Raw genomic sequence first — 23,614 nt, 5'->3', positions numbered from 1 at the left:
TCGAACTTCGTTTATTTTGGGAAAATAAACGAAGCACAGCAAGCGTGGCAAGAAAAATTTCAGTTTCCAAGTGCTATTGGAGGGATTGATTGCTCGCAGGTTCAGATTTTGAAACCGAATCAACACGGTGATGAATACATGAACGGAAAGGGATTGGCTACTTTAAATGTGCAGGCAACATGTAACTCAATGGAAATGTTTACTAGTGCTGATGTTAGTTGGCCGGGTTCTATATATGACGCAAGAATTTGGAGGAACTGCGATATACGTGTAACTATAAAACAGTTTCCTGGTGCAGTACTACTGGGTGATGATGGTTATGGCTTAGAACCATGGCTAATGACTCCATTCAGAAACCCTAATAACGCATTGGAAAGAGCTTACAACAGACTGTTTAGCAGAAACCCGGTAACTAATGCGTAATGTAGTACATTAGTATTCTTTGGCTGTCTAGACCATGCCCCATTGCAGAACTAGTACAGCAATGCCACCGCATCCTTGTTGAAGCTTTCACCAAAAACAGTGTGAGACTCAGCTAGACTAAGGGACACAAGCACAGCTAGCTGAAAAGACCGCTCTTAATCTATTAGAGCAAAAAGGGTCTGACAACGGCGAATATAAGAGAACTAATTAACAAATCTTTTCTATAATTTGTCCAAGGAGCTTCCCAGCTATGCGGATAAATCTGAATTTTCAAGTTATTGCTGACCAGAAGGAAACTTCGCCTGATGACAAGTATCTTCTAACTAGCCATATGCAGCAAACCATAGCGCCAGCCGTAACGTCTTTATAATTGATCATTTAGAGATATTGTTTATATAAATTATGAAATTTAACGAAAATAAGTACTGATTTCTAAAATGCTGGCTAATGGACTTCGCCATTTTAGTAAATCAAAGACATTTATTTAATTTTCGATGACCCTGTATAATCCTGATTAAATCAGACTATGGAAAGTTAATGAAGATAATCTCTTAAAGTGATGCTTACAATTTGAAATTTTTAGGAACTTAAATAGCTGAGAAATAAACAATTTAATTAAAAAACATGCAAAATTTTTTTTTCTCCTTAGAACATTGAAAGTCTTGAACATTGACTAGCATTGCCGTGCAACTATGGGCAGTTTGTTTGCTTGCAACATCTCTGATTTCTGATGCAATAAAACCAAATGCTTATGTAGAAATAGCAAAAAAATACTTTTTATTGTCATAAAAATTTGTCACTTATTTTGACAGGCACAAAACAATACTATTGTACCTCTTTAATAAAATATGAAGCATTTTTTTAAAAATAAAATATGTTAAGATACTATATAAAGAAGTCAATATTAAAAGTGAAATGTATGCATATAACCTTTGATCTATTAACTCCACTGCAAGAATGGACAACTTCTTCAACCTTAAATTAACATTATTATATGTGTTAATATATAGCTGAAAATGTCCACTTTTGAAAATGTGTGGAAACTTGATAACAGAGAATGAATAGTAAACAACAACTCAAACAAAATTGTTGTTTACTAATTTTAGTGTTTCAATGTTCGATGTTTTGCTCCAAAACCGCTATACATATAAGGAAGGATGATGGAATGGACGAAACTGAGAATTAAAATATCTAAAAATATACAGGGTATTTCATTTAAAAAATTAAAGATGTTGCTACGTTAAGTATTTCATATACGGCTAAAGTACCATCGGTCGTCAATCACTCTATATAAAATATACGATAACGCATAAAGTTTACGTGCGCTTCTGGTTTTTTTTAATTTATAAGGTCATAAATATTAAGGGTGATTCGTTTTTAAATTGATACCCTGTTTACTTTCAAAAATAATTTACATCACTGCAAAACAATAATTGGTTTACCGTTATGATCTTATCATTAATACAATATATTCTACAAACTGAAAAAATTAAAATTAAAGTTATTGGCATTAAGGGTTAATCAGAATAAATACTATAACAGGAGAAAGAGAATATTACTATACTTCGCCCACTAAAGTGTACACAAACATTATTTTTCTATATACTATTATTTATTTATTATAAAATTATTTGCCAATAAAACATGAATAAAGTCGTTTATTAATTTAATTATTGTTAAATGTAGTTTTTACTTTCCACTGTAACAACAGGCGCTAGTGATTGATTGTTTTGATAATGACTATATTGATAAACTAGTAAAGAATAAAAAAAAACATTTCATCTTCTGGCATTTTCCTTAGCTACACTTAAAGTCCCAAATAAAAGACGTTTGGTCTTATAGGACAGATTAGTTATAAATATATAGTGCTTATGTATAGCAGATTTTAAAAAATCCTCTAAATTCTCCAAATAATTATTTTTGTTTGTAAATCAATAAGATTATGACACGTCTTAGGCACACAAAAATAACTGCGTTAAGCGTTTTCTAATTTTAATTCTTTTATTTTCAAATATTAAAGAGGGTCATAAAGAGTTTCTTGCTCCCATGGCGTGAAATTAGGCAATTTTCCTGTTTTCTTTTAATATTTTAATTTTCTCTGTTTTCTTAGATTCACACAGATAAAATTATCTAAAATTTATTTAGTTATACATTAAAAAACCTCTAGGATTTTACATTTTTAAAATTACTATTTATTGACAACTAATTAAAAATAAATCGTTAAAAATCTAAAGCAGAAAGCGGCAACCTTAATAGTTTGCTACATATATTTCAACGTAAGCAATATTTTTTTCCCAATGGATACTGGAATTACATTTAAAGCCAATAAAAAACAGTTAAGTATCATAAAATAATTTTAGAACTGACCTAAGTAAAGCGTAACAAAACTCACCTGGGTAAACAATTTGTTATACCCCTGATTGAAGTTGTTGTATCCCATCATTTTGCGACATGTCCCTCGTTTTTTCTTTAAAATAGCACATCCAACCGAAATATATTAAAACTTCTTACGGAAATATACAATTTTATCGGAAAAAGCTTCGGCTAGCTCACTTAGCCATCTTTACTCGACTCACGTATTGGTCGATTGAATGCTATTCTAACACCAAACTGAAAAGCAAAAGGCTCTCTCTAGCTATACACTAATATCACTAAACTACAGTCAAATTCTAAAAATACTACACTATGTTTATAAAATGCTCTTGTAAGTCCCGTATTTTCCCGATTACCGCAATTGAGTTGAAAATTTCATGTTATGTCGTATTATTCTGTTTTCCCAGCCTCGTAGGTTTATTGTACGAATTTTTCAGAGAGGTGGGGTTGAAGGGTGTTTTGTGCGCGTGCGTTGTTATTATCGATTTCCGGAAAATCAAGTGAGTTTTCTTCCTCATACAACTCGTAATGGTTCGACGAAAAGTCGTCTGAATCACGACTGTCAAATGTATTTTAGAAGGAATTTGTGCGTGTACAGGGCGCTTATTTGTTAGTTTTAGCAAAATCATTTTCTAGAAATCGCGTTAAAAATACCATTTTTTGATAGGCTACGTGCTAAAGCTATTATTCGCCATACGGCTTTACATAATTTATGTATTTTTATATTGTCGGACTTAACAGTAACAAGACATAACTATAAACTTAAACTTAAAAGATAGCATTGTTTTTGGAAAAAAATACAATATACAATGTTTGTTGTTGAAAATGCCTTAGCCAATGAGAAATAAAAGAAAACATAAAAAAGTATTAATTAAAAACATGTATATGGTCAGAAATCACAGCTCAAAAATAAATATTAGTGTAAATAAAATATAAAATAAAAACTGTTTTCTTTGGACTAAAGTACCATTAGTCCAAAGAAAAAATTATTTTTTCTGGCTGGTGGTTTTGTCAGAAATTATTCTATAGAGAATTGTATCGTATCTATTTAAGTTATGCTGATTTTTATGAGTCCTGCTCTTTAATAATAAGATTATCATTTTTAATAGACTAATGCTTTTTTTCGGTTCAGATTTAATGTTTTTGAATTTGAAATTAAATATAAAGTATATTTAAAGTTCTCACATGGGCGGACATGACAAATTTTACGTCAGGGTAAGTCCAGATGGATGTTTCTTAAACATCCAGACAATAAAACTTTACTTAAGACAATAAGACTTTATATAAATTAAGAAAAGCACAACCAATGATTCTTAGTAGTGTTGATCAAGTAACATTTTTATTAAATTATACCAAGTACTTCAAAACTTAGCAATTTCAAAAAAAATCCATTTCTAGCGGCATCTTTAAGGGGCCGTATCTTCGTAGGGAGGGCCTATAAAGGATTTTTTTTATTTTAGGAAAGTTCCATATTATTTTCTTATTTTCTATCTAAATCTCAGAGGTTTTCCACATTTTCTGGGATATGCTGTATATATATTTTTTTTCAAATTTGCGGATGTTTCTTCGTCATTGAGAATTAGCGCTGAAGATGTCCGATAGCAGTTATTCGTCCTTTATTAAGGTTTTTATATTTAAATAGCATTTGATTTTGACTTTGTATGAAATTTTAGGACTTTTTTTTGGGAGCATTTCATAGCTAAAATTTATGAATTTTAAATAATATTCTTGTTACTTGTATATCTATGATAGCATTTAATATTAAAATATCTACATTTCTGTTGTACTAAGAAAGGAAAATTTACTTGCTCTTAAAAAATATACTGATTTATAAAAAATGGCTAATTGCTGATTGAAATCTTTAATCCTAATAAGCTTATGCCTTGCCTATACAGGGTGTTTTTTATATATTGCGACAAAATTCAGGAACGTGTTCTTTGGACAAAAATTCGCAAAAAAGTTCCTATAATAGTCCTAAACCTTTTAGATTTTGAGCTACAGGGTGGTAAAATGATTTTTTTTCAATAACTTAAATACCCCTGTAGATATTTGTCCAAAAATTGGTATGCAGGGTTTGTGTATCCAGAGCCATTTACCAACATACTTTTAACATTTTTATGTTTTCCAGTGGCGTGTGTGCGGGTTTTCCGCTGAATACTTTTATAAAGAAAAATGGTACGCCACTGGTTTTTACTATATTAAAAAATATTTTTAAATTCCCCGTTTTATTTGCAACATTTTTAATCCCTTGGACTTTGTCGGTTAGATGCACGGTTTTCGCACAAAAAATTAAAAAACATTTTTCTACTTTGACTGATCGCTAAAATTTATTTTTTCTAAGATCGTTATAAAAAGTAAGTTTTTTTTTAAATTTTATTTATAACTTCATTGTAGTTCATAATATGTTACTTTATTTAACATGTTAAAATGATAATCACATTCTTGTTTAAGAGTTTAATCTTTTTACCACATTCATCCTCTGCCCACGATAAAGTTGATATTTGTAAGATTTTGTGATATTTTAAATTTTAAATCATAGTCACTGTCCGCCAGTTGACAAGATTAATTTGTTAAAAAAATGGCTAACAATTACACAAATAATGAAATGTGCGATATGCACTTCATTTATGGACTGGCTAACGGAAACGCATGAGAAGCCTTGCGTATTTATGCTGAACGTTACCCGAATCGTGTTATTCCTCATCACTCCATGTTTACGCGTTTACACCAACGTCTAAGTGAAACCGGCAGCTTTAAAAAATTCAGCAACAGTTACTCCTCAAATTGAAGAATAGGTGCTCAATGAATTCGAGGAAGATCCCACCACAAGCACTAAGAAAATTGCTCAGACGGTACACATTAGTAACTTTACAGTTTGGAATATTCTTTAAAGAAACCTTTTATACCCGTATCATATTCAGCGGGTGCAGGCACTTTTGCCAGACGATTTTCCGAAAAGAACGGCTTTTTGTCGTTGGATGCAAGAACGCATAAGGATGCACCGTTTATAAGAAAAATACTTTTCACCGATGAGGCTAATTTCTCCAGGGACGCAATTATGAACTTCCACAATAATCACATATGGCATTATGAGAACCCACATGCTGTGGCAGAAAACCGTCATCAGCACCAGTTTTCACTTAATGTATGGGTCGGCATTATTGAAAACTTTCTCATCGGTCCATTTTTTTTACCAGCAAGATTGACTGGACAAGTGTATCAAGAATTTCTTGAAAATGAATTACCAGCGCTGCTAGAAGATGTCCCCATTCAGCTGACACAGCAAATGTGGTGGTTTTACATGACGGTGCTCCAGCCCATTTTAGTTTAGTGGCTCGGCAGTACTTGGATATTACGTATCCAAATCGTTGGATAGGTCGGGGAAGTATTCACCCTTGGCCCCCACGGTCTCCCGACTTAAATCCGCTGGATTTTTTTTTGTGGGGCCACCTTAAATCACTGGTTTATAGAATTGATAATGTGGAGGAATTGCGTGATCGCATTATAACGTCTTGTGACATAACTCGGCAAACACCAGGAATTTTTGAACGTGTCCGCCAATCAATGCGACGTCTATTAGAAGCTTGTATTGATGTTGGAGGAGCACACTTTGAACAACTTTTGTAAAAATAATAATGTTACTTAAATAAATAATAAAAAATGAAATATTTTTTTATCACCTAAAAACTTGTATTTTAAATTAAAGATTGTAGAAGCAAAAGTTTTAAATCCTCAATTACAATTTTATTAAATTGGGCTGGCTTTTGTACTAAATTAATTATTAAAAATTTTATTTTTTATTATTAAAATTGCAATAAACTAAAAATAACGAATAATTACTAGAATAAAGAAAGTCTAATCAAATCTGAGCAACATGTCCATGGTTTTTAATTTTTTGTGCGAAAACCGTGCATCTAACGGACAAAGTCTAAGGGATCAAAAATGTCGCAAATAAAACGAAGAATTTAAAAATATTTTTTAATATAAGAAAAACCAATGGCGTACCATTTTTCTTTATAAAAGTATTCATCCGAAAACCCGCACACACGCCACTGGAGAACATAAAAATGGTAAAAGTATGTTGATAAATGGCTCTAGATACACAGACTCTGCATACCAATCTTTGGACGAAAATCTACAAGGGTATTTAAGTTATCGAAAAAAAATAATTTTTTTGTTAAAATTTTACCACCCTGTAGCTCAAAATCTAAAAGGTTTAGGACATATGTTTATAGGATATTTTTTGCCAATTTTTGTCCAAAGAACACGCTCCTAAATTTGTCGCAATATATAAAAACCACCCTGTATAGTCATATCAAATGTTTTTGAATATAAAACTGAAGATAAATATATTTTATCTACAGTTTCATATTGATTGAAAATTTGAGTATATAAAATTCAATCTATGATAGTATATTAGACTTCAAATTTAATTTGATAAATAAAATACAATTTAACGAAGTTTATTTCTATTACAGAACACTATAGATATATCAGAAGTGTAAAGAACCGCGGACTGGAATCTCTGATTCCTTTATTCCAGTCCTCAAATCCACAGGAATGTGACACTTGCTTACAAATAAACTTATCGGACATACGTCGATATATCAAAAGGTCTAAATTTAGAAAAATATATATTTTTTAAATTATGTGTGCAAGGATTTGCTGCTTTTTCTACCATTTCTAAAAACCCTTTTGTCTAAAATGAGTTTGAAATATTACACTAATACTGATCTTATTATTAAAAAGCAGGACTTAAAAATTAGCATAACTTAAATGGATACGATAGAATTTTCTATAAAATAATTTGTGACAAAACCACCAGCCAGAATTCTTATTATTTTCATTTATACTAATAATTCATTTAACTTTTATTTTATATCTATTGCATTTTTCATATTGCTCTGTTTTTTTAATAGTATTTACACGAATTTTAGTTTTGTGCTGTGGTTTCTCACCTTATACATAGTTTTAATTAATTTTACTGTACTGTACTTTTTTATGCTCTTTTTTTTATTTCACCATAAAATATGGTTTATCTACCTTAAGATAATAATTGTAGGTACTAGAACTATGGCTTTGTCAACAATAAATATTGTATATTGTTCCAAAAACAATGCTAACTTTTGAGTTTGAGTTTATAGTTATGTTTTGTTTACTGCTTTGTTTAAGTCCGGTAATATAAAAATAATTAAATTATGTAAAACCGTATAGCGAATATTAGCTTTAGCACGTAGCCTATCAAAGCCTAGTATTTTTAACGCGATTTCTAGAAAATGGTTTTGCTAAAACTAACAAATAAGCGCCCTGTACACGCAGAAATTCAACATTTCTATATTAAAAAAAATTGTGTGTGCAATTTTAAAAAGACGAAAACAGCCTTCTAGCAGTAGGTCAGGAGTTACTGATTTCAAAAAATCACGTACGAGTAAATTTCACTGGCGTAATACAGATAAAAAAAAAGCGTAAATTCTCCATGTAGATGCAAAAAGTGATATACTAACGTATCTCTCTACATACTGTCATCAAGATCGGTGTTTTAATTTAGAAATTAATCATTTTATTATTGAGCCGAATGATGAATATACATTTGGCAATGACTACGTAGATGAAAGCGATAATTTCATTAAAAACATTTATATAAATTTAGATTTAAACCGTTTATTGCTATGGAAAATAAGAGAAATAAATATTTAAATTGAGCATGAAATTATTTATATGGCTGTAATTGTTCATATACTACGTCTTTCATAAATCCTCAAACAGGTAGTCAAGTGGCTTCAAGGTGGGGATTCTTCTGTCCAAGCGTGAATGGCTGTAGTAAGATGGGTCAGCTTAATGCTGGACCAAAGGTCGATTAGGGACTTACTCGGATTCACGGATCTCCGTGTCACTGCGGTTAATGAATCCTCACAGGGCGGAGTACCTATTCTATCTCCGCTCTTCTATGGTCTGTATTGGTGGATGATCTGATTAGGTTCCTTAACTGGAGAACTCCTTAACCGCTTTTAATTAAGGCTTTATACTGCTGTATAAATATTACTACTAAAAAATTAACTACTTTAAATGTTAATACTTAAAAATAAATAATTTTTTAAAACAGATATTTCCTGCGCACGATTACCTAACCCTGGCGCATCATTGCCCGTCGGGACGGGTAATTATGCGCAAATGGTTTTTTTATTTTTATTTAATTTTATACTTGCGTAGTAGATTTTTTTTAAATAACATTTTACATATATATACATTAATAAGTAATACATCTCATACCATTTTTAAAACTAATTTATATGTTATAGGCTCGCCACAAATACAATTTTTGCTTAACTGCGCACCATTCCCCAACTCTCCCTTAATAACTAAGAAAATCAAAAGTCTCCGTAAAATCTAATGCTACTAGAACAGGACTTTTATTATTACCGCATGCACAAAAGATCTCGTCAGTAACTTCTGCAATTGCAAAATTCAGAGATTGGAGGGACACAAAGTCAATGGTCTCAGATTATGTATATTTAAAAAAAAACTATAACACGTGTTTCGCCCTAAGGCATTATCAGATCGGTAAGTTCGACAAAAATTTTTTTATGTATTTATTTTTTGTTTTAACTTAAATGTTTTTGATGTTAAACGAATAGCTTTACCAATCTGATGATGGCTTAGGGCGAAACACGTGTAATAGTTTTTTAAAAAATAAACATAATCTGAGACCATTAATTTTGGGTCCCTCCAATAGCTCCAATCTCTGAATTTTATTATTAAGAGGTCTCTTTAGGAAAAATTGATTACTTTTTTGAATTCTGCAATTGCAGTCGCATGACTGTGGTCACTCGGACTGGTTTTATGGTATTGACATGTAAATATAATTTCTACCTAAAAGTTCTACCTGTTAATATGGAAAATACCAAATGTCAATTTTTTATTACTTGTTTTTGTTATTAATTATTCGATAAAACCATTAAATCCATATAATGATTCTCTATAGGATGTTATTTATATAAAGCCATGTGATTTCTCAATGAAAAGGGGATATCAGTAGTGGAACTGTCTAATTTTATCTGATTTATTCACAATGTAAGAAAACAAAAGACAAACTAATTAATTATAAGAGTACGTTGCTTGTGAGACAATTGTTCTAGCGCCTTCGCCAAAAATATATATCTCGAAGCATATAATTTATAGTAGGTATTTAAATGTTTTTAAGAATAACTAGATTTAGGTAATTAGCTAAGTATGTCTTTACAATTAACACATTTATGGAATTGCATGTAAATATTTTGGTAACTACAAAAAATACCGAACTATATAACAAACACGTCAAGCTTACCCTTCTATTTTTATTTCTTATCCCAAAAGGTATATATACATGTTTCTTGTGCTTTATAGGTCCATCCCTATGGTGATGGTCCCTGTGATGGTGATGTTTATTCCTCAATAGCATTTTAATAAAATAATCACAAAACTAAACGAATCGAAGTTTGACACACATTGACCAAATTTTCTTACAATGAATGATAATAGCCGAATACACCAACTAACATACAATTACAAAAAAAATATTATAAGTTATAAATATATCACAGGCATATAGCACTCGCGGATTCTGATGGGGGGACTAAAATACCTATTTAAAAATAAATTCGACATGCTAGTATCGGCCAGCGTAAATATCCTATGTATAGGACTAAGCATAAGAAAGTGTCGCATGCTGGTTTTAAAGTTATAGTATGCCAGAAAATATTACTAAAAATAGATTATGCATACTATATTATATTATCTGTTTTATACATGTAGATGAATTAAAATTAGGCATGGCTAATTAAAATAATCGCTACTAAGAAAACGTGATGATTTTGCGGAAAATATATAAGAATTTTAAAAATAATAGCACGCTAAAATTAAAATTTGGTGTAAACACAGTAAATATTTACCTCATCTTTGTCTAGATTTTTAAACTATTGATAATAAAGGCCCGTAGACCAGAGAAATCCTAGGATCATATTTTTCTTTACGTAAGATAAATAAATAATCTATAGTGTTTAAGTAAAAATATACTTTTGTGATAAACTTGTGCCAATTGTCTATTTAGGAACTCAAAATAAATTATTTAAATAAAAAAACAAAATAGACTATTAAATATGGTTAAATACATTTAAGAAATAATAACTAATAATTTACTTAAGGTATGATAAACAAAGAAACATGAAAAGATTCAAAAATGAAGCAAAAACTCTGACCGTAGTTTCGTCGCATGGTAAGCGTGATCATCGAGATTATCTACTTTATTTAATATTCATAGTAAGACTAAATAGTAAAAAATACATTCCGATACTTTCCACGAGTTTGAATAAGATATTTTGATGGTGTGTTTACCATGTTCAACCAAAGCAAATGCAATATTAATTAGTACTTTTGTAGAGTAATTCAATAGCTGTTTTTCATCTATTAAATTTACCTTCGAACAAGAAACAATAGTTTTAAATATTTAGGGTATCCGAGACTAAAAAGTCCACCCTGAAAATCTTGAAAAATAAATTGTTTAGCCAAAAATGGCACACATCAAATTTATTATTCAGGGGGACCTTTATTTGTAAAAATTGCGTGACATTGCATTCTCTGTATTTTTATATCTTGCACTTTTGTTGCCTGCATGAATTTTCTTTTTTTTTTATTATTCAGGTGTTATCTCTAATAAAGAAAAAAATACATTTCAAAAATTCAAGTTATTTTGACAAACACGTCAAAATATGCAGTAAATACTTGCATTTTTCGACGCTTTTATTGGTTTAGTTATTTTTATTTTGGTATCGGTGTTTTGTTGTTACAACAGTAGCACGAAGTATTCGTTTGATCTAGTCCTGCTAATATTAATAGTAATCAATGGTTTATACGCTGCAAGAAATAATTGAGTTGGTGGGTCTTTATTATCAACAAAATAAGTCTGATAGAGCAGCAGCACATGCTTTGAATGGTAATTATTCTAATTATTTTTATTATTTGGGAAGCTTTTTCATCTCAACGAGTAAATTTATCTTATTTTAATCTAGCTACTTGAATTGAATGGTTACAATCTACTCCGCCATACGACATATGAATATGATCAAACATATGAATTGCCACCTTTAATCATTAAATTCTAAAATGGCAGATTAGTGCATTGGATTTAAACCCCAAAAATAAAGTTTACACTTTTTTTAGAAATTGCAGCATAAAAAAATTTGACTCTTCAAGATAGAGCATCTAATGTACTTTCATGACCACACACTTATAATTTTAATTATCATTACTATTTTAGTAGGGCATATACTATTATAAATATTCTTGATCTATACTGGCTATTCTGTAAAAATTTAAAAAAATCGAAAAATAAATGCATACGAAGGGTTGATACTGATCTTTAATTCGATTAAACTAATACTAATAATCAAGAACTGCACGTCGAATAATAATTATAATGGATAGCGGCAAGAATATTAAGTATGAGTCAGTTTCATCGCATGTCATAGAAAAACTTTGGCATTGATTTCAAATTAGGCTTTTCAAATCAAGTTTTTACTAGGTAAGTTAGATTAAACTTAGATCAAAGAACCTTTGTTCTTTGATCAAATTTTAAGATCTTTGAGAGAAGATTACGGCTAAATAAATGTATACCAATAACTTTGAACACACTTGATAATGTGAGGAGTAGATTTGAAAAATTATTGCATAGAGAAAAAAATAAACTACACTTTCAGCATAGGTATTTATCATTTTAGTATTATTTCCTTAGATTTTCCAAATTTACTATTATCAAAGAAATATTTAAAAAAAATTAAAATATTAAAATTTTTCTAATAATATAGACCAATGGGTAACTAAAAATGCTTCGGTCATCCTCCACTAAATTTATATAACATATTTGTCCATCATCAGGGATCTATAAAGGACCAAGGAAACTTATAAGATAAAGATTACAAGTTATAAAATACAAAAGGTATTAAAATGACTTACACAAATTAAGGGTTTTCGTCAATACATATAAAAGCTATAGTGCCTCTGGCAACGTCAAAAGATTAAAACAACTAACAATGAATAAGAATGGCATCTACAATAATGATAAAAAAGCTTAATTAATTAACGAATAGATAATTGGTACGTTGAAGACATAAAGCTTACATTAAGATGCATGAGAAAGGGACTAAAACTGGATCTACATAAACATTAAAATCTTATGATTACAACACTACGATAATTGTACGATAATGTTGTAATCATGTGATTTTAATGTTTGTGTAGATCTAGTTTTAGTCAAACATGGGACCACCTGAATCATGATAGGGCGCTAACCGGACGATGTTTACAATTTTCATCTTCGTTGTCGGATGTCGCTGGATACGGTACACCACGTCGTTGATTCTGGTGACCACATTGAATGGACCTTTCCGATCCCTCTGGAGCTTTGGTGACTTGCCCTTCGTCCTCCGTGGATTGTATAACCAGACTTTATCTCCAGGACTAAAACCGGTAGAATTTGCCTTTATGTCATAACGTGATTTCATTCTGTTACTTTCTAGATGAAGTTTATCCCGTGCTTATTCGTGAACAATTTGTAAACGTGAAAACATCTTGTCGAACTTGCATTGTCTTATTTCTTTCGGTTATCTTTTTCTTCGGTTACCAACCGAAACGTCGTGTTACACTAAATAAATAAGACAATGCAAGTTCGACAAGATGTTTTCACTGTACCATTGTCTACCACCTTCAAAAACAAACAATTTGTAAACGCTCTTGTAAATGGTCGACGTACTCCTCAAGGGTTTCAGACTTATGGGATCTTCCAGTAATAATGTCCAAAGGTAAACGAAGTTCATCACCGTAGACAACTTTTGTTGGGCTTTTTCCAGTTGACTTGTGGATAGAAGAACGATATGCCAATAGGAATGGTTGTATACAGGTATCCCAGTCGGTTTGCTTAGAGTTTACCACCATCCTCAAATAGGTTTCAAATGTGCGGTTAAACCTTTCAACCATTCCATCAGACTGAGGGTGTAGTGGGGTTGTACGGGTCTTATTGATTCCCAGCAACTGGCATACTTGTTGGAATTTGTAACTCAAAGTTCCTTCCTTGGTCTGAATGTATCTCTCTGGGTACACCAAATCGACAAATCCAGTTCTGGAACAGCACTTCAGCTACTTCTTGGTTTGGAATCGGATAAACCTCGGGCCACTTACTAAAGTAATCTATAGCAACAAGAGCATATCGGTTTCCGGAGCTACTAGTAGGAAAGGTTCAAAGGGTGCACCAACAAGATACTGCATCATCTTTTCTCTTGTCCGGGTTCTTGGGCCCTTGCTTGACGAACACTGCTCACACTGTCGGTAGCAGCGGTCAACATCTTGATGACTGTTCAGCCAGTAAAACCGTTCTCTAACTTTTGCCAAGGTCTTACTAACTCCAAAATGTCCTCCGCCGACACCGCCATGAACAGCTTTAAGAAATTCCGGAATCCGTTTTCGAGGAAGGACTGTCAGATATGTCTTTTCTTTTCCATCTACGCTCTCCCAGACTCTCTTTAACAATCCATCTTTTATAACCAATGAATTCCATTGAGACCAATAAGCTTTTAGTTCTAGAGATTTGTCAGAAGTATCTTTCCATTCTATTTTGAATTTTCTTGAGATTTCAGTTCGTAAATAAGACCAAATACTGGGTAGTCACACTGATCTTGGATTAAACTAGCTACATCCCACTCTTTAGAACTGTGAAGGCCAATACGATTACAAGTAAATATTTCTGGATGCTGTTTTGATTCCTTTTTAAAACAATGTTGACATGTTTCAATACAAGGTCTTCTCGATAAAGCATCGGCATTTTGGTGATATTCGCCTTTCCTATGTTCTATTGTAAAGTCATAGTCTTGTAATCATTGAAGCCACCTTGCTATTTGTCCTTCGGGGTTTTTAAACTGAAACAGCCATTTCAACGAAGCATGGTTAGTTCTTAGGATAAATCGTTGACCATGCAAATATTTATAAAAATGTTCAATAGCTTTTACTGCTGTCAATAGCTCTCGTCTGAGGACACAATAGTTTCTTTCTGGTTTTGATAAGGTTTTACTAAAATAAGCTATTACTTGCTCGCCATCTTCATATTTTTATGATAGGCCCCAATTCCAACATTACTGGCATCGGTATCCAAAATAAAAGTTTGACCAGGAATCGGATATATTAAAATTGGAAATGTGAATAGTGCTCTTTTTAACCGTTGAAATGCTTCTTTACAGTCTGTTGACCAACTAAATACCATTTTGTCCTCGGTGAGCTGATGTAGAGGCTTTGCAAGATTAGCGAAATTTCATACAAATCTTCTGTAATAGGTACAAAGGCCCAGAAAGCTTCTTAACTGGTGTTTGTCAGTGGGTCGTGGCCAATTTTCGATTGCTTCTACTTTATCTGTATCAGTCTTGACACCTTTTTCTGATATTACATGGTCAAGGTATCGAACATCTTTTTGAAATAAGCAACATTTTTTAGGACTTTGATTGACTCCCTTTTTTTATTATCTTAGCGATTTCCCCTAGCAGCGGCCTCAAATTGATTCAAATAGGTACTCCATGCTTCTTTGCCGTCGAATTTTGGTGGCTTTACTTTCATCATTGTTTGCATTTAAGATCGAGACGAAGAGGAGTCCGTTTTACTTTCATCTCTAGTTCTTGGATCTTTTTTTGTACTTGCCCCAATTCTTCTTCTACCGTTGCTTTAAAGTTAGTCATTAATTATTTCTAATTCTTCTCCAGATCTTCTTTAAGTTGTAAAACTTGTTCCTCTTGGTTTCTGTGTCGTTCCTCCTGCTCCTTTTTAGGAATATCTTTTAAATTAAGTAAGTCATCTTTCATGGTTCGAATTAGGTCTTCATTTTCTTTCTTTAGGTCATCTTTCATGGTCCTTTCCAGGTCTTCATTTTCCTTGTTCAGGTCAGATTTAATTGTTTTTAGTAAATCTTCCTGTTTCTTGTCTCGCTCTTCTTGTTCTTCCCTCTGTTTGCGGTCTCGTTTTTCTTGTTCTTCCTTCTGTTTATGGTCTCGTTTTTCTTGTTCTTCCTTCTGTTTACGGTCTCGTTCTTCTTGTTTTTTCCTCTGCTTACGCTCTCGTTCTTCGTGTTCTACTTTTTGCTCGTCAAACTTCCTTAATAGCAGCTTCATCAATTTCTCGGTCTCCATCTTGGCCTGACTTCTTGTTAAAGACATCCACTAAAATGAGCTTCCAAATATCCTTTACTTCTGACACCAATTGTACCGAAATTCGGGAACACACTTTTATTGTCAACGTCAAAAACACTAACCTAACTCGCCTTGACTGTCGTTTAATTGTTTCCAAGGTAAAAACTGACTAAACAATTAAAACTGAATGAATTGTCACGAAGCGCATCCTTTTTAAAACCCGATGGAACAGTTTCGAAATATTTGGAATTATCTTCATTGTTTTTGCCGAGAGCGACCAATAATTTTAGGAGAATATTGACAGTCAAAGCAAGCAAGTATACAAATTCTAGAAAATTAGAACTACAGGGATTTACAATAATATAATCTAAATAACCTAAATTGGGGCCAAAATGGGGCTCTCGAACAAGATGAATTACTTAAAAACTAAACACTATAGATAAAAATAATAAACCAAACGTAAGTAGAACCCTAAAGAAACCCTACGAGTCAACTTTAAGTACAGAATACTAATAAAAATAGTACAAAAACTAGAAAAATAATTAACGTATTTATATTTTCATAATACGATAAAATGTACCTACTCTCTTATAAAAATATTTATCTTATAATTCTAAATGAATAACAATATCCTACGAAAATGCAACAGAAAAAAGACAGATGGATTTTCATCACTAATCAAAACGTAATGATAAATAAAAGTTATTTAATTTATTTAACAAATAGGAATAAATACGCCGCCTTTTGAGTAAATTTCCAAACTGTAATTAAATTCCTAAGCTTTTCATAATACACGATATTGATCTTTTGGCGCGAAGCAAGTTTACGTTTTCCCTCTGATAGTTTGAGAGAGGGCCGATAGATGACGCAAAACATCCGTTTAATGCCCGGGCCAAGAAAACTTTGCTATACAGAAAATTTTATGTTTCTAAATAAATAGTTAACTATATTTGTAGTGGTAGAGGATTGAGAGCCCAGTACATCAATATATCTTGAAAAGTAAAAAGTAATACAAATACAAGGTATCCCAGATAAAATGATATACATGGGGATTTCGTAAATGGTAAGAGACATAGTTTCTGTTAAATAAGGAAAAATTGTGCTGTTCCAAGCCCCATCAGATGCGGTATTAAGATCCACAATATCTACAGGGGTTTTCAAAATATCGGGCTAAATAAAAAAATCAGGTTTTTAGAACACCCGTAATATCGTCGGCATCTTGAATCCGACTTTAATAAAATTTGGTAGTTTTGGGTTATCTTCTATGACCAATCGATTGACTTTAATAATATTTTTCTAGGCATTTTAGATTTTTTTAACATAGTCAATTTTTTTATTTCTTATGAACGGCATATTGGATTTATTTATCATTAAATAGCACGTAAAAAAACCTTTTCAGCCATGAATATGGCGGATCTTGATATGGTGGAAAACATAAATTTATTCAAAAAAACATGTTTTCAGTTAGTTGACTGTGAAAAAAAAGGCTATAAAAAGGAAATCAGGTATACTATTGTAATGTGCAAGATGTAAATATTCAATGGAACACTTTTATGAATTATTTAAAGAGCCTGTTTAACCAAAGTTTTCCTCTTAGGCAACTAGGTGGTCGAAAGAAAAAAGAGATATAGATATAAAGATGTAGATATTTTAGAATGTAAGCGTAAACTAGATATTTTATTAGTGTTAAAAACTCAGAATGATACTTTTAAACAAGCGTATAGAGTCGAAAAACTTAAATATGACAGTTTATTAGTTAACGCACGTGCCAAGCAATATGAAATCCGAATTAAGAACTCGGACAACAAATCAAAATGTATGTGGTCTATTTGCAAGGAAATAAATAACAGTATGGGAGAGAATATTGTTAAATTAGAGGGTGAACCAGAAGAAATTGCAAATATTATGTATAATACATGGTCATACCATATAAACCAGCTAATAAAAAAGTTAAATTCTATTTGTTATGGTATTAGAATATAGACTGTCTTAAAATCTTAGGTTAATTAATTGTATATCTTACTTTGCATTCCTATATAAAAAAGGTTATTTTTATTTTTGTAAAATTGTTTTTGTAAATTGTAAAGGGCTTTTTCATCCCTTCTTTGCTTGTGCCTACCAGTTGCAATATTTAAGGCTGCAATTAAGGATTTGTTAGTAAAGCTGGAACCCTAGTCTTTAAGAGACTATTGTACCTAATCCTAATGCATGTTTTTGTTGACAATATTTCATTTCATGTACAGTGTTTGTAATTGTTATGTGATTTGAAATCAGATAAAGATATTATTATTATTATTATTTTGTTTTTTTTTATTTAAACAAGAAAGTCATTTCATTAACCCAAATAGCACAAATACGTACTAAAGATGTATTTTGTACGTACTTCACGACATAATGCACGTACACAGTCCGTACCCCAAAAGACGTAGTACGTACTATGGACGTATATAGGACGTCTACTTTTCGCAGGATTCTACGTCATATGTACGTACTTGTGAAATACAGTTTTCAATTTTCTTTGTGCTTCCAATAACTGTAGTGCTAAACTGGATAAACACTAAAATGCATACATATGCTCTTACCATGAATTGGGCTAGATCGTAGTAGATCCTTCCTATCACTGAGTGAACAGTAAAACTAAAATTCAAATATAATAAGAAAATGTTATTATAAGCTGAATTTTAATAAATTCTAAATTCACAGCGATGTCTGACGCCAATATTGCTAAACCGATTGAAAGAAGGGCGTTCATTCTCGTATCTGTCTTAAACAACAGTGTCTTGACCAATATCAACACTATCACTTGTCTTGAACACTGTCAACACTGTCACTTATCTTGAACACTGTCAATAGTGTCAATGTTGCCAATTACGTATTTGACAGTCAGTGGGAGCAACAAAAACACTGGGTTGCTTTTGCGACCGGTCTTGATAATTTTGATATATTATTATGACAAATACACCATTATCTGTAATTTTTAGATGTTTTGATAATCCTATACCTAATTACTTTTTGACCAGATGTAAAAATCAATTTAGTTAATTACCAACATGTAAATTAACTAAATTTACAGGGTATGTTAGTTCTTTGGAAAAAGGGAATCTCGTTTTGACAGTTGTTGTCTAAGTTATACCGAATTCGATTACTTTTTTTACCAAAGGAAAGAAGCATGCAATTGGTGTGTTTTTTGTTTACTCTACCGAAATTAAAAATATTGAAAATAAGACCTAGAAGTATTTAAAAATACATATATTTGAAAAAAAAAATAAAAAAATAATATACCTTCCTGGTATATAGTTTTCTGTATTGACATAAATATGACATAGAAACTACGTACCCAGGACGTATGATGCTGTTTGGGAATATGAAAATTAAATTTAAAAAAATCGAAACAAAAAATATTTTTAACTTACAATAATAGGTGAAATTAAACAAATAACCATTAACAATTAACCAACATAAAATTAGTTAATAAAGTTTTAAAAAAGACGTCCCTTTTTGTTAATACACAATGTACACATCTCAATCATAGCCAAACAAGCACTATTGACAATTTGTCATATTGTGATTAGTGTAATATTGTAATTATGATTAGTGTAATACACTTTATCTTACAGCAAAATAACGAATTAAAACAGCCTGAACAGTGACACCTAACCTTATATGTAGATAAATTGCCCTATTACTAAGCAAATAACGTAAAAAAAAGTATCAAATAACATAAGGGCTGCAATAAGGTGCCGCAAATACTCCCGAGCTCGTATATTATTTTCAAAACGGTAATTTTTAGCCTACCAGCCGGAAGTCGAAATGTGTGCCCTTCGAACTCGTAATAAGCAACAACTTTTGCATCTGGCGCGTTATTTTCCTTATTCCTTATAACGCCCTCGGCGACTTGGTCATTTTTCATTTTCCCGATATATCACCACCATCCCAGTTTAACTACAGGACCGGAGCTACAATTATGACATAAATGTGAGTTAAGAACATATATTAGTATATTAATTAAATGTTTATTTTAAGCCTCGAAAACTTGGATATCATGGTGGAATAGCAGTTCAGTTAAAAATGTCTGACGTTTTGTAGAAGCTACCTAGTTCTCTCTTGTAAAAAAGAAATATTTGCGCAGTAATGATTTCCATCTTCAATGATTTCTAATTTGTGACATACGTCAAAGGATCTCAATAGATATCTCCATTTACTTTTCCTGACTAAATGCCCTGTCAAGCAAAGAAAGATTGCAAAAATTCACTACTTTAAATTCCCTAAGCGTATTACAATATTGCATACGTTTCTCTTGGATTCATCTTTATTTATTTTTCCACCATCTACCATTTACAGATGCAATTTGTGACTTATAACTTAATCTAGAACAGCTACTTATATCATTAATAATATTAGATAGCATAAGCCTACTTATTTGTATTTTGGCATTTTAATTTACATTTTTCACTTTGTATACAATTACGTTTCAATAATTTTATTTATTCAGGATTTTATTTGAAATAGTTTTTTTCAATTGGAAAGTTTCTTTGAAATTGTAGCTTAAAAAAAGGTGACTTTAATACTAAAGCTTGAGTAAAACTATATTTTGTAGGTATTTTCTTTCTCATCTAGAGTGCAAATCAAATAATTATTTTTTTCAAATTTAATCAATTTAATTAAAAAATGTAGTTAAGACTACGAGAACGTAGTCTTTTTAATTACTACAAAAGAAGAATTAAATACTTTAAATTTTTCTTTGTGTAACCTGGGAAGAAATTGACACATTTCCGAATTCTTGGATTTCGTCGTTCCTCTGGAAGCTATTTTTATTGTTTTTCTTCTTCAGTCCTTGTTTAACAAATTTTTACAATTTTCATTGAATCCATTAATTACCAGAAAACAAGGATTCTAATAATAAAATAATTAATTAAGTGTATGAAGTTAGAAATTTGTCTCATGCAACTGTAATTCAGGTTTATTGTAGCTGTGGTTGTGGCCCCTTAAATTTCAGCCTGCATATAGCTCTTCGCAGTAACACTATACGTGAGGTTTATTCTTCCTCTTGATAGTTTGCAACTTTATTTTATTTCCCTTTATTTTAGTTGATTCGTAGTAAAATTGAGCTTATAAATTCACTAATAAAAAATTTTCAATTGTGACAAACACAATGAAAAGAAAGAAAGTTAATACTTCTTCTTACAATAATAGTCTAGCTTAAATTAATTAATTTCACCTTTACCTAAGAAAACAAATGTTCCTTCCCCAACTATTTTGATTCTCTTGATTAATAAATCTAAAAAGGTCAAGGTTTCTGAAACTAGTGCTCAAGGTCTCTAGGGCGTAATACCAAATAAAGGAAGAAAGAAAACTCAATTGACTCGCTTCGAGCACAGTTTTTATTCCAAATTGCCTGTGAGTCATGTCATATAATATTATTAGTCACATTTCAAATAGATATTAATTAGAAAAATAAGTGAAAGTAAACATCCAATATTTACGTTACGTGGCATATTAGCCAGTTTCGTTCAAAATTGTTAAGGTAGTTGATAATTTATAAACAATAAATTGGAACCATCGGATCAAGAAAAACATTTTATTGGATAATATTGATTATAAAATGACGCGGAAAGCGGCGTAGTAAACCAACAAGTCTGTTAGTGATATTCAAAAATTCTACCTTTACGACTCAAGAAACCTTATGTCTAGTTTAAAATCATGACCGTTAGATTGCGCTATAATATAAAATGAAAATGGTATTTATTATTTGTTGGAATGATTTACCTTAGATGCTAGTCCTTAGTTGACCTTAGTTTATATTTTAAACCTAGACTTTTTGATGGCACCATGATCCTAATCCAAAATAAGTACCTAAGTATTAATTTTTGCACTAATTACGAAATTAAGCTATTCCTTTATTAACGTTGTGTAGTGTTAACAAAAATATTTGAAAGCAATCTTTTTGAGTACTTCCTAGATCAGAAGAGGATAGTTTTAAGACAAGGTTCTTCTTTTCATAATAAAGCCCTTAAAGTGTGAGGAAAAAAGGGGTACATACTTAATAGCGCAATAAATTCTATTTGTGCTTATGTGCCACTTTATAATATCCTTTGATTATTTTGAAGCATCGTAATCGTTCCAAAAATATTTAAAGAATGATCATTGTCAGCAATTTACTGATCCAAACTTTTAATCTTGATATGATGATTTTTTTAAACCGATATAATATATTTCTTTATTTATATTAATGAGAGAGGATCTATATGGCAAGAATATAATGTAAGGGCGACAAATATGGAATACTTTTTTTAAAACTGCAAAATTATAAGAACTTTTTTTATTTTTTTAACAGAAAAATATTAAAAGTAAATAAAAAATATGTTATATTAAGCTATTATAACTTGTATTTGTAAAAACTAAAAACGTTTCAAAAATCGTAATAAAAAAACTAAAATATTAATATTTCCCTTTTTTGAAAATATGGTCACAAATATGGAATACTTAGAAAACTAAACTAAGTACTAAATCTATTGGCAGAAATCGCAAATATAAATGCCAGATATATATGAGGTACATTGCAAATGACACCATGAGTTGCAGGATTTGCACTGTATCCACTGTTTCTCGGATTTTTTGCTATCCAAAAACTTTCCACCACAAAACAACCACTCTGGATTATCAGAAACATCCGGAACTTTTTCAATATTTTTGCCAGTACATAATGAATCATCTGAGTCATCATCTGCCACAAAGTCCTCTTCAGAAGAGCTACTTGATTTTTCTGAACTGTATCCCAAATTTTTTGTCTTACGCTTAGCTTGACTTCTTGATGAGATGGCTGTTGACGTGCTGGAAGTATTGGAATCAGTCAAGCTTATTTTACTCTGCCCAATTTGTTTTTTAACTTGAAGTTTTGATGTAGTTGAAACAGATGCTTTTGCGGATGATTCCAATTCTGTTTTGTAAGGTGACGCAGTTATTACGGCAGCTTTTCCTGCTTTTCGTCCTTGGTTGCTGGTTTTTTTACAAATGATTGGGACAGGCGAGACTATTTCAGGAGTTACAATATTTGTTGGTGGCGTCGGATTTTCAGTATCTTGAGGTCAGTATCTACAGCATCAACTTCATCTTTTTCGATAGTTTCGGAGGCAAGAAAGTCAGATTCACGAAAGACATTTGGATTAAGGGGAAAAATTCCGGTGGCTTTAAAACCATTAACAGCAATCTCACCACGCTGAACTCTTAAATAAGCCTTGCCGAAAATTTCCATCACATTAAATGCAGTTGGTCTGGCATTTTGTCGTACCCACGTTCTTATCTCCTCACTGTAATCAGCTTTGAATGGTCCCATAAAAGATTTGTCAAGAGGCTGAAGTTTATGTGTTGAATGTGGCGGTAAGTACATTATTTTCTCTGGCCATATTAATGATATCAATATTGCGAGTATGCGAGTTATGACCGTCTAATACGAGCATAACTGGAGATTCAGGTGTAGGCTTTACTGTTGCTACAAAGTGTTCAAACCATTTTATAAATATGTTATTTTGTATCCACCCTGATGGATGACATTCGAACTTTGTCCCAGGTGGAGCCCCCTTTGTATGCTGCGGGCTTTTTCTGGGGAATATAACTAAGGGTGA

At 31.5% G+C, this 23,614-nt stretch overlaps 1 protein-coding gene across 14 annotated transcripts in view; it reads right to left on the bottom strand.

Moving 5' to 3' along the window:
• LOC126745596 (voltage-dependent L-type calcium channel subunit beta-2) overlaps positions 1–23,614 on the bottom strand; it is a 281,586-nt gene that overhangs the window by 72,057 nt on the left and 185,915 nt on the right. For 4 of the 14 annotated variants that reach the window (XM_050453530.1, XM_050453529.1, XM_050453527.1 and 1 more), the window contains exon 1: positions 10,121–10,452. The exons of 2 other annotated variants lie outside the window; for them this stretch is intronic. In XM_050453530.1, coding sequence (XP_050309487.1) covers positions 10,121–10,234 — 114 coding nt within the window. In that variant the 5' untranslated portion in view covers positions 10,235–10,452. Of the gene's footprint in view, positions 1–2,815; positions 3,220–10,120; positions 10,459–23,614 lie in introns of those variants that run through there. 8 more of the 14 variants (XM_050453516.1, XM_050453517.1, XM_050453518.1 and 5 more) reach the window with 5 other exon arrangements.

This window comes from Anthonomus grandis, chromosome 16, assembly GCF_022605725.1.
Source record: "Anthonomus grandis grandis chromosome 16, icAntGran1.3, whole genome shotgun sequence".
In the NCBI taxonomy this organism is placed as follows: Eukaryota; Metazoa; Arthropoda; class Insecta; order Coleoptera; family Curculionidae; genus Anthonomus; species Anthonomus grandis.
This window is presented reverse-complemented; position numbering and strand designations above follow the sequence as displayed.